Source organism: Orcinus orca, chromosome 8 (assembly GCF_937001465.1).
Source record: "Orcinus orca chromosome 8, mOrcOrc1.1, whole genome shotgun sequence".
Lineage (NCBI taxonomy): Eukaryota > Metazoa > Chordata > Mammalia > Artiodactyla > Delphinidae > Orcinus > Orcinus orca.
Window position 1 is genome coordinate 10,087,556 of NC_064566.1, and position 11,945 is coordinate 10,099,500.

At 52.8% G+C, this 11,945-nt stretch overlaps 1 protein-coding gene across 1 annotated transcript; it reads right to left on the reverse strand.

The window, feature by feature from the left end:
• Window positions 1-1,390: 1,390 nt before the first annotated feature.
• Window positions 1,391-10,478, reverse strand: LOC101270917 (pepsin A-4-like). Its single transcript, XM_004264177.3, has 9 exons — window positions 10,288-10,478; window positions 9,689-9,848; window positions 7,618-7,735; window positions 7,034-7,152; window positions 6,135-6,334; window positions 4,502-4,618; window positions 3,198-3,342; window positions 3,006-3,104; window positions 1,391-1,921 (listed from the first exon to the last, which is right to left on the reverse strand). Exons 1-9 carry the CDS (start codon window positions 10,341-10,343, stop codon window positions 1,772-1,774), a joined length of 1,164 nt encoding a protein of 387 aa, XP_004264225.1. The 5' UTR covers window positions 10,344-10,478; the 3' UTR covers window positions 1,391-1,771.
• Between the last annotated feature and the right edge of the window lie 1,467 nt (window positions 10,479-11,945).

The following is an 11,945-nucleotide window of genomic DNA, read 5'->3' on the forward strand; positions in this document are numbered from 1 at the left end:
AGTTAAATGATCACAGTCTCTGCCTTGGTGGATCTGACACAAACACTCCCACTGAGTCATCATCTCCAGCTGTGCCCAGTACCATAAAGGAAAGCAGGACCATCCCATGAGAGGGTGGTCAGGGAGGGCTTCACAGGGAATTGATGTGTGAGCTGACACCTGCAGGATGCTAGGAGTTAGCAGGTCAAGAAAAAGGGAACAGCAAGCAAAGGGAACAGTGTGTGCAAAGGCCTGGAGGTGGGGAAGAACTTGGGTATTTGTGGAGGTGGGCGAAGGCCAGGGAGGTGAGAGCTCAGGGTAAGAGGGATTAAGGTGACACAGGGAAGGTCCATGGGGACCAGAGCATGCAGGGCCTTGAAGCCACACCAAAGATATAATGTCTTATTCCAAGTGCAATTGCAGAGCATTAATGAAAGGTTTGAAGCAAGGGAGGGTTGTGATCAAATTTATGATTTAAAAAGATTGCGCAGCTAGATAGGGTATAAGTGACATTGGGAAGACCTGGGGCATTGGGTAGGAAGAGCTCACCTCACCCTTCCTTGAGCCTAATATCTTGTATTTATGTGACAAATTACAAATTGGGGGATGATGTGACAAGAGTTCCTAAAGCCATCTTGTTCTGGGCACCCAGAAGTCAGTCCGCCTCAGCAGGGAGGCCCAGCTCCAGCGCTCAGGCCGGTATCTCCAGCGGACAGCCTGGAACCCAGCAGAAGCAGGCGCTATGGGACTTCTTCCAACGTGCACGCCAAGGAGCACAGGGCTGGAATAGGTTGACCAGCAGAAGAGGAACTGAGATCAAGCTGAACTGAGTCAAAGTGAAACAGATCGCTTTGCGGCAGGAGTTCTCAGAGCCTTTGATTGGGAACTGTGCCTTGTGAACCTTGAAGAAGGGCCTAGAATGTAGCCTGTTGCATACTTATTTTGAACATTTTGCTACCAAAACCCATTCTGAGAACTGCTGCTCTAGATGTTTCCTGGCTACCTTTCTAGGGCAGGTTTGCTGACGGCGTGTCAGCTCCCTCTCTCAACCTCTCCTTGGGGAATGGAAAACCATCCTCTTTCAATCACCAATGGGGAAACGGATCAGCTTGGTGTCTTGCACCCAGAGTATGGAGGGGCTCCCAAGGGTTAGTCTGCATCAACCAGCTCATCACAGAACAGCCTGGTAGGTTTTGGGGTGTCAGCTTCTCTCACCACTCTGGCCCATGTCTCACGGTCATTCCTACCCTGCCTGCCCTACTTAGGAAGTCACCCATCAGTGGGCCCCTCTCCTTAATCTTTTTCCTTTTCTCCTTATCTCTTCTTGGCTTTGGGAAAAATAAGAAGTTACTCCCTCAACCAAGAACTCAGGTGCTCTCTTCTATGAGGAGGCAACGGGCCTGGCATTTCTGGTCCCCAACTCTTTATATGATGCTCCCAGCTGGCCCAACCGAGGCCCATTCATCTTGCCGGCTCTGTTACAAAGAGCGTGCTGCCACTGTCACTGTGTTTGGTGCTGTCCAAATGGATGTGGTCCGTTCTGTCCCCCTCCCCTGGCATTCTGACCCCAGTGATGTAAAGGGGAACACTGACAAAGAGACGCAACCTCATAAAGCATTTTCCAGGAGGTTATGATTTATTCTACGTTATTGGTGTGACAGGGAACAGGGCCAAGGTTCCACCTCCACGATCCCAGAGGAAGAACAATCAGGAGAATTATCTACATCGAAGGACAAACAGGGACAGAAACTAGGGCGGGATCTTCCTGGGAAGTGGCCGGAAAGACTCGGGCTCAGGCCACGGGAGCCAGGCCGACCTGGTTGTTGGCCCTGTCAAAGACAGTGTAGTACTGGCGGATGAAGATGTCACCCAAGATCCAGAGCTCTCCGGAGAAGGTGGGGATGTTCATGCCCTGGAATCCGCTCATGCAGTCTCCCTGGCTCTGGAGGAAAGGAGAATGAAGCTGGAGCTGGGACACAGACCCAGCAGTGACAGGCACTGGGGGTGAGCATCCAGGGCCGTGGTCCCCTGCCAGGTACGTGCAAGGAGGAGCCTCCTGGCTCTCCCTGGCCTGGCGTCTGCCTGTATAAGCGGCTTACTGCACTCTTGGTTCCCAGGGATTACCAGACATTATCCAGGGTTTCCGGCAGATGCATACACCCTGACGTCAGCATCGCAGCTAAGGGCTTTAGGGAGAACTCAGCTGCGGGGAAGGATTTTGGAAGCCCTGGTGACGCAGCCTTTTCTCAGTATTCTGATCCTGACCAGTGGCAAAGCGGATCAGCTGTTAGTCCTTTTCATTCACTGAGTCACTGGGCCAGCAACCTTGGCTTGTATTAGAATCACCTGTGGAGTTTTGACCCCCCCTCCCGGGCCCCACCTCCCACCGTGGCTCAGGCCCCACCCCCTCCTAATTAATCAGCATCCCTGGGGGAGGGGCCTGGGCCTCCCTATTTCTTGCTGAATGACATCGACCCACTGGGCAAAACTAGTTTTCCATCCGGCATTGTAATCGAAGGCAGAATTTTCCTGTGGCTCCTCTGCCTAAAGATTTTTATGTGGTAGAGGCAGTAGGAACATCATAAGCCCTTACCCTATGGAAGCTGTGATTTCTATCTGCCCAACCCTTCGTAGCTTTGATGTGGCCGATCTCGCGTGATTACCCGAACCACACCCTGAGCGTGGGGAAAGCTCTAGCTTTTAGATGAGGAAACTGAGGCTAAGGAAGGTTGTAACTTGCTCAGTATCTACGGGCTAGTAATTGAGACCCAGAGCTTGGACTCTGGTGTCCCACTAAAAATCCTCTTTTCACGCCATCAGCCCTTGCCTTGCTCTTTCCCCCTGGGGGTGTTGCATCCCAATTCTCATTCATGCATTTATTTTTGAAGTGTTCTTTTTCTCCGGAGGCTGTCCAGAGCAGATGTTAGCTCCAGCGTGTGGAAGTGCACTTGCCCTTGTGCCAAGGGGGAGTATGTGGCCACGTTCTGTGCAGGCACATCTAGGTGGAAGGCTCACAGCCCCCTTACCTGCAGGATGTAGGCCTTTGCGGGAACAGGGTACTGGACACCGTTGATTGTGAAGACGATGTCGGGAAGGCTGTCAATGGCGGAGCAGCTGATCACCATCTGGAAAGAGTGAGGATTAGAAAGGCTTTCATCCCTCCTGTGTGGCAGGTCCACGGTCTGGGTCTAGAACAGGGCGGTCAGCGCTGGACTTACGCTGCCGTAGGGACCCTCGCTGGCTCCGATGTAGCTCTGGATGTTGGCAATGGCATTGGTCGGGCCGGACAGCAGAGAGGTACCGGTGTCAACGATGGCCTGGCAGCCAAACATGCAAGCGATGGGCTCTCCAGACATGGTGATGCTGAGGTTGAGATGCAAGTCAGGGTCCCCGGAGCCCCCAGGGGATACGTCTCCCAAGGTGGCACCAGGTGACCCTGGAGGGTCCCTCTTCCCCATCCATTGGCCGATGCATAAAATTTCAGCTTCTCTCATTCACACACTCATTCATTCTATGCATTCACGTGTTCTACAGATATTTACGGAGTGCCTACTCTGTGTTAGGCACAGGAGATGCAAAGCCAGACAAGATGGGTGCACGGTATCTGACCGCAGGGAGCTTCCACTCTGGCTGGAAAGATAAGTTGAGCGGGCTGGGCAGAGCGCACGGCAAGGGAACGGGAACACAGGCCAGGGTGAGGGCGGCAGTGTGCAGCAACCCGGGAAGGCTTCTCAGGGAAGCAGACGCCCAGAGGTTGCTAGGGAGTGAGGAGTTGGAGGAGGGCGTCACAGGTAGAGGGGACACAGGGTGGGGAGTGATGGAGACACTGGAGTGATGGCCAGGTAAGTCCAGCCCTGACTGCCCTGTTCTAGACCCAAGGGGAGCAGGGGTGGGAGTTTGAGGCACTGATGGGATGTTGTTAGCATGGCTGGGGCAGACGTAGGGTGACCAGCGTGTCCCAGTTTGCCTAGGACTGTCTTGGTTTTAGTACCGAAAGACCGGCATCCCGAGAGACTGCTCACTCCTGGGCAAACCTGGGCGATGGGTCACCCTAGGAGGCCAGCTGGGGGCAGAGCAGCCAGAGGGTGAGGCTGCCTGGGGGCAGACAGGATTTGAAGGGGAAAGTGGGAGGAAATGGTTTGAAACAACTTCTCTGCTGTTTTGCCCTGATCCTAGACCAAAAGTGACAGGCACCCTAAAGGCCGAGATGTATGGACGGGGGGGGGGGGTCCTCCCCTCTCCCCAGGGATGCTGGTAGATTGTCCTGCCTCCCTGCTCAGAAGGGGAGTGGCTGTCTCATCCTTGCAGAGTGTCTGGGGGTTCCTGACAGCACTCTTCCTCCCGTGACGTGCCCTTGTCAGGGTCTCTCTGGCTCGGCCAACTTCCGCCTTCTCTTCCTGGAGCACGTTTCCCTGTGCCGCCTGTTCCAGGGGGATCCTGGAATTCTTAGTTAACTATGAGTCTGTAAAGAAATGGGGTCTGGGGCCCATGCCAGGATATCGCCCATCCATGGTGACCTCACCTGTCCACGGTGATCTGCCAATAACCCTCATAAGAAACAGGCACCCAGTTCAGGGTTCCCGTGTAGTAAGAAGAATCGATGCCACCGAACTGCACCACACTGCCGCTCTCATCATCTCTATGGAAAGTGGAGGGGAAAAGGCAGGAGTTCAGTTGTTCACTCATTCATTCACTCATTCGACTGAACATATAAACTGTGGGCATTCTAAGAGCTACTCTTGATCGGACTCTTGCCAGGAGCCATGCAGAGTGTATGACCCACAGGGCTTCCTGTAATCCTCACACCAAGATCCATGCCATAGTCACTATTGTTATTATTATTTCTATTTTACAGTGAGGAAACTGAGGCTCAGAGAGGTGAGGCAATGTGCCCTAGGTCACACAGCCAGGGAGCCGCAAAACCAAGATTAGAACCCAGGTCTTTCTGGTTCCGAAGGGTTTCCACCAAATACTCTCTCTCATTGCTGTGGGGACCTCAAGAGAAATGAATGAATGACAGTGTCTGCTCTTAAGGCCTTGATAGAGTCGTTCATGGTTTGCCAACGTCTGGAGGTGTTTTTGATTGCCATGATTGGGTGGGGGTCGGGGGAGCCCCTGGTGTCTCGTAGGTAGAGGCCGGGGAGGCTGACAGACATCCCAGGACAGCCCCCAACAGCAAGGAGTCATCTGGTCCAAAAATGTCAATAGTGCTGAGATTGAGAAACTCTGTTCTAGTCGGCCCCGTGTGACATATCTAAGTGTCCATAAAAGCAGATTATGTTTAAGAGCTGAAACTTGAATATCAAGTGGCCAAGAGGAAAAAAGGATAAAAGGGCCCTCCCGCCGTAAACTGCAGGAGTCCTGGTTACTGGAATATTCATTGTCTAAATCTCTGCGGTTTTCGGTTAGATAGGGAAACAAATGTAGGTGACAATAAGAAATTAATCACTGAAGAACTGGACACGGACAGAACGTGACCCCAACTCACCTAACCCCACCCTGCCTCCCCTATAAACATCTGACAGCACCTGTGACACAAGGAGATGATAGCAGAACAGTCGATAACTAAAGGGAAACACATCGATGGTGACAAATCGCTTCAAAAGAGAAGGACGTGAACGTCAGAGGAAAGTTGAGTGTCTTGGGAAAGTCGAGGACACACCCTCAGACATTCTGGCATAAACTTCTACTCAGCAAAAATCAAGACTCTGTTATGCCTTATTGTTGGAATTAACTCATAGTCACACCTGGAACCTAGATTTTGTTAACTAATGAAAGAAACTTGCTTTCATCATTTAAAAGTTTCACTGTTCAAGATGTAAGTCCCAATCAAATCTTCTTTTCATTTTTTGCTATGGACTTTTGGCCCCACTTTTAAGTGGATTCACTTTAAACGGTGGTCTTCAGGAGAGCAAATGGCTAATGATATCTCACTTGTGTGAGGCAAGGTGACAAAGACTCTCGCTAGTAAAATAAGACGAATGAAGATGGTTCATCAGAGAGGAATTTGGCACCATTCTCTCCAAAGATATACCTTAGAGAGCCTTAGACATTGACCTTTCCGATCCCCGGCTTGCCAAGACTCTCTCCAGCCCACCCAGCCTTCGACAGCCCCCTGCTGGACCAGGTGACCGCAACTTCCTTGCCTAACTTACTTGCTCAGGTAGACGGAGAAGAGGTCTTGGGAAACCAGACCCTGGTTCCACATGTTGTCAAAAACAGGGGTGGCCCCGGAGGAGGAGATGCTGGGGTAGGCCAGGCCCAGGATGCCGTCGAAGGGAGCGTAGTACAGGAAGGAGCCGGGCTCTGTCTTACTCAGGCCAAAGATCTGGTTGGTGTCAGAGATGCCTGCAACCTGGGTGGGGAAACCAAGGTGTTCATAACCAGCTTGTGCTGACTGAGCACTGCGGGCTGCCAGCCCCGGGCCCAGAGCATCCCTGGTTCATTTCGTGTAGGACTTGGCTTCCGGGGCATCAGGCTGGAAGGAGAGGAGAGGGATTATCCCTGGGAATGCTTGTTGTTCCACTAGAGGTGACAGTCGAGGCTGATCTCCAGATGGGCACCGTCTGCAACTTGGTGTGAGAATTTGCTGCGGAACAGATGGTCACCGTGTGTTTGTGTTTCTGAGGATCGGGTGCAAAGCAGACCCCAGGCAAATCAGAGCCCTTGACCCCTGCTGTGCCCTGGAAAATGGGGGTGCTTGTGGAGATTTTGTGACTCGAGGGGGCTGTGGGTTGGGGGGAGGAGGAAGAAGAGGAGGTGCTAAAAGAGAACTGAGTCACTTTCTCCCTTCTCGCTGCCCCCTCCATAGCATTCAGCTTGGGTGACCCTGAGGATGGCTTCTGGCTCCAGGCACCCACCCCCTTACCCCTGCTGCTCCTCCGCTAGAAACATCTGTGGTGTCTCTGCCACTTTCCGCGTGCCCCAATCAGGTTACTTTTGGGATCACCGAGACCCGTGTTGCTTGAATGAGCTGGTTCGGGGGGCCGTGTGCTGTCCCTGGAAGCTGGCCCCAGGGCCGGGCAGGATGAGGTGCTGGCCAGCGGGGGCTCACCTGGACTGTGTCGTATCCAAGGATGCCTGTCATGCTGCCGGTACCATAGGCAATGGAGACCGTCTCGCTGGTGCTCTTGAAGGTGGAGGACTTTTTAGGGTTGAAGCGGTTGTGGTTGGCTGTGAGGGCAAGAAGAGACATTGTCAAACTTCAAAAGCTGAGCCAGAGTCACGGGCTGGGGGCGTCTTCCTTGGTGGGTGCCTTGGTTCTGGGCGGGGCTTTGGAGGAGAAAGTGAACTCATCTGGCTAACCACCTCACTGACTGAAGGCCCTCCTGAGGACCCCCCAGGTGAACGCCGAGTGGAGCAGGCCCACGGCTGCCCATGGTGACGTGCAGCTTCACACTCTCTCTGCCGTTGGACTGAAATTTCTGCGGGCTGGAACCACGTGTGATTCGCCCCTTCACCTCCCAGGGCACCTAAGCCTAGTGCTTGGCACATGGTAAGCGCTCAGTGAGTGCCTGTTGAGTGGGTCCCTGAGTGACTCCGGCAGGCTTGAAATCGGACCTATTTGAGGCCCCTGAGTGTTCAGGGCTCCTAGGTGACTTGGTGCTGGGGGCCCAGAGAGGGCAGGGGGGCACTCACTGCAGGCAACACTGGAGCAGTAGACGGAGGGCACCCACAGGTTGGAGGAGCCAGTGTCAAAGATGACGGTGAAGTCCTGGGCGGGGGTTCCAATGCTGATGGTGCCGAAGTACTCCATCTGCCAGGGTGGGGACAGCATAGCTCAGTGACGGGGGACTCCGCAGCCTGGCCTCCCCGGGGACTGTCTCTGGGTCATCTCGGCCCCCTCCCGCCTTCCCCTTCACTGGCCTCCTTGCCTTTGTCTCTCTCTCCAGTGTATCCATCCTTTAAGGCCCAGCCTGGTCCCCCCTGCTCCTTGAAGTCTTCCCCTATTGCTCTCCTGTCACCCACTGACTATTCTCTCCGAATCCTCGTTAACGCCCAATAATAATGTGCTGTCCCCTCTTGCCTCGAGTGTCTCAGTCTTGCCATCCTAGAGAACGTACACTCTCGGACGGGCTTGGAACCTGACAGCACCCAGCCGAGTAAATGCTTAAGTGCTTTTTCGTTAAGTTGTTGAAGGGGAGATAAACAAGTCACCCACCTAAAGGCGGAGACCCCTTGAGATATCTTATTCCTAAATCTAGGTGCGTGCAATGGGTTTCAAGAAAAGGTGTCCTCAGGCTTTTTACTCTTAGTGGCTGCAGTCTCTCCCTTGCCAGCTCTGTCCCAGCCACGCTGATGTGGCTCTTTGATGACCAGCTCATTCCCATCCCAGGGCCTTTGCACTTGCTATCCCTTGTGCTAGGAAAATGTTTACTCTAGATCTTCTCATCAGTCCTTCCGTGCTCTAGTCAAATGTCACCTGCACCAAGAGGCCCTCCCTGACTACTATGTCTAAATTCGCCCCTGTCCCCTTCTTCTTCTTCCCCTTACTCTAATTAATTAATTTTTCTTTGTGGCATTTGTCATTACCTGGAATTATCTTACATTCTTATTTGTTTGTCTCTTATTTGTCCTCTAGAATATAAGCTCCAGGATCTTTGCTCAGTCACCATTGTTTCCCCAGCTCCTGGCAGAGAGCCTCTGACACAGGGGAGGCGCTTCGTAAATATTTGTCAAGTGAACAAAGGGGCTCAATTTATCAAGCTTTGAAAAAGCTCTTACCAAGGGCCAGGCCCTGTGCTAAGCACTCCACAAACAAACAAATAAGCAAAAAAAACCCACACCTACATTATTGCATGAATTACTTGAAACAAGCCTCTGACGGTAGATAGTAATGGTTCTGTCTTAAAGGCAAGGAAGCTGAGTCTCACTCAGAGAACTTAAATGACTTGCCCAAGGTCCCATGGCTCAGAAGCTTTAGACCCTAGATTTGCTCCAGGTCTGGCAAATCTCACAGGCTAAGCTCTTAACAAGAGGCAGCGTTGCTTCCTAACCTTGGCCTCCACACAGGGGACACACTCTCTACTGAAGGGATTTGCGTCCCAAACAGAAGAGTCAAAGGGATCGTCCTGAAATTCCCTAGTTAAAATGATGCGGCGGCAGTTAGGCTACAGACCCTTATCCCAGACTCTGGTCTGGCTCCACCCACTGACCCCCGCAGACCTCGCTTTGAAAATGAACACTGGCTTCCTTTCCTCAAATACACTCTGCTCCCCAGTGTCACAGGGTCTAGTGCAAGTTGTCTCATTCTCTGGGACCCTCTCCTGTCCTCTTGGAACCCCCGCTGTCTCTTCATCGCTCCAGAGAGGTGTCCCTGCCCACCTGCAGCACACTCAGTGTGTCACGGTCACTGCGTGGCCTCAGCCTGGTCATACTTGTTATGTTTTGTGAGGCTCTCCTACTAGATTGTGGGCTCCCTGAGGTTCATTCACTGCTGCTTCTCTGGGCCCAGCACAGTGCCGGACACATAGAAGGTGCTCCATCCATGTAAGCACTGGATGAACGAATGAATGAATGAACGAGAGCAACAGCTCTGACTGTGAGTTTTCCTGCCCTCCCTGGGCCTCTGAGATCCAGGGAGCAGATCCCTGGCTTACTGCTGCCTGGGGGTTTGGAGCACTGGCCCATCTTCCCAGACTCCTGGGACCCCCTTCTCTCCACTGGGCCAAGTCCTTGGAGCTGACCCACTGCCTGCCCACACACTCACATCCAGGAAGTTCTGAAGGGGCTGGTCGGACATCAAGGTGGTGGCCTCCGAGGGAAAGTACTTGCTGCCTATGTTGTACTGGTGATTCTGCAGAAAGTCCTTCAGCTTGCCATTCTCGATCAGTTTCTGCCTCAAGGACTTCTTTCTGGTGAGCGGGACCCTGTGGCGGAGCATTTGCAAACAGATGGTTTGGAGGAAGAAGAGTAATTAGCCAAGGGGCCTGCTCATGGGGTGCCGTGGAAGGCCTGGAAGGAAAACAAAGCTGGCTCAAGAGCGGAAGAAGGAAGTCGAGAGGGGAGTTGCTCCCATTTGGGGCACAGGAATGCAGAGAGGGTACGTGGTTGCCCAAAGTCACCCGGCCCAGTGCTGGAGCTGCGGACCCAGCCCGGGCTGGACTGGAGGGTCTGGGCTGTTGACCACGTCTGCCGTGCTGTGTCCCCAGATGAGCAGAGAGGGGAGGCTTGGGACGGTTGAAGAGAGAGGAGGAAGGGAAGAGGGAAGAGGAGAAATACGGGAGGAAAGAAAGGCAGTGGGAAGGGCAGCAAAAGGAAATAGCCCCTGGGAAGCTGCTGTTCGTGCAGAGCGTCCCCCAGACTCACTTGTAGGAGGTGCACTCGGAGAGCGCTATCAAGGTGAGGAGAAGCAACCACTTCATGGTTCTTCCTGGCTCCCAAGACTCCAGAGGTGGGAAGATGGGAAGCGATACAGCAGCAGGAAGGAGCCGCTCCTTATATACAGTCCAAGTCCTCAGGCATGGCCTTATCAGCCGCTAAACGTCACTCTTTACCCTCACCCCAAACAGAAAGTTTCCTGATAAGATTGTCCCTGCCCTGAGCCATGTTCTGGGAAGTTTCCAGTTGAGTAGCTTTCCACTGTAACCGCATCCTGGGTTGGGATGGCCCTGTAGAAAGCAAGTGGCGAGGTGGTGGCTTATTTCTTAAATAATAGAATGTATCCAAACTTGACAAGTCGAATATTTTGACGAAATTGGTCCAAAGTGCACTTAACATTGAACACATGTCAGAGGAGCTCCAGGCACCCCAATGTGTCCTGATGGGACAGACAGCTAGGATTCTCGGAGAGCAGCTGTCCTTTCAGCGATAGGCCGTGTCCCTGAAGCTGCCTTCCTCAAGCACGTTCATAGGTCCGTAGTTTGGGACTCAGGACACATTTCCCCATGGAAATGTCGTTATATGGGGTTGCTGGATGTCTAACTAGCCTATGGGCCTTATTTTGCTCTTGCTTCTCATGGCTATTGGGCTGAGTCTTGGGGAAGTGGTGTGTACAGTACAGAGGAAGGGGATGGAGTGGAGAGGGAGTGGAAGAATGCTTCTTTTCCTGGAGGAAGCAAACTTGAAACAGGCCGAGTTCGTCTTTGGAATCTGTGCCCCTCACTTTCTGCGCCCCCTTTCTTCCTACTGCTCCTCTCCTACCCTCTCAGTTACTCAAAGCCTCCACCTTTGAGACCCCATCTGGGTCTGACTCCCAGGTGCCCCGTGCTTAAAACTTGGCTGAATCAGCTGCAGTTAGCAAAGCAATCTGGGAATATTCATACTAGGGTGTGAAAGACTTAGAAAAGTTCTCTGTCTCTCTCTCTCTTTTTTTTTGGCTGTGCCACATGGCATGTGGGATCTTAGTTCCCTCACCAGGGATCGAACCCATGCCCCCTGCTTTCCAACCCAATGGATTCTTCCCTTTGTGGGGTTTATTCAGTGGACAAAGTGGAGTGAGAACTTCTATTCAGGAATTGTGGCAGAGGTGGGTATGCAGGAGGGAGGTCGCCAGTAGGTGGCGAGACCTGTCTGCGGAGTTTGTTCTGAGATCATATTCCCTGGGCCACCCCTGGTTTCTCCAACATTGGGAGACACAGATTCTATAAAAGCTCCAAATTTCCCCCAGTGCTTCTGGATGAGTACGGAGGGGTGGGGAGTGTGGATCAAGTTTGGGACCACTGGTGTTTAGTACGAAGCATATTTGCATTTCGAACCCACCCATTAAGACACCTTTGTGCCCCAAATGCGGATCCTTGACCCGTGTTTTCATTTTCACATCTTTTGATGCCTGCTTTCTCTCTGCTCTCTTTTCCTCCCCCTCGAGCATTTCTCCTTTGATCTACGCTATTTGGGCGGATCTCAGCCCTTCTGTGGAGGAGCTGATGGTCCTAAAGATGCCTGCCTAGGTCTTGGGAGCAGCAGATGGAAAGCCTGGCTCAAGGGTCCCTCCTGGAGGGTGAAGGGAGGGGCATGTGCTGGGGACT

What these genes read in the sequence shown, in the direction of transcription:
- LOC101270917 (XM_004264177.3), bottom strand. Translation starts at nt 10,343, where the DNA reads ATGAAGTGGTTGCTTCTCCTCACCTTGATAGCGCTCTCCGAGTGCACC. An exon ending in TCCGAGTGCACCTCCTACAA is followed by an intron (nt 9,849 to 10,287) that starts GTGAGTCTGGGG and finishes GCTCCGCCACAG; the next exon opens with GGTCCCGCTCACCAGAAAGA. An exon ending in TGGCAGATCACCGTGGACAG is followed by an intron (nt 3,343 to 4,501) that starts GTGAGGTCACCA and finishes TCTCAACCTCAG; the next exon opens with CATCACCATGTCTGGAGAGC.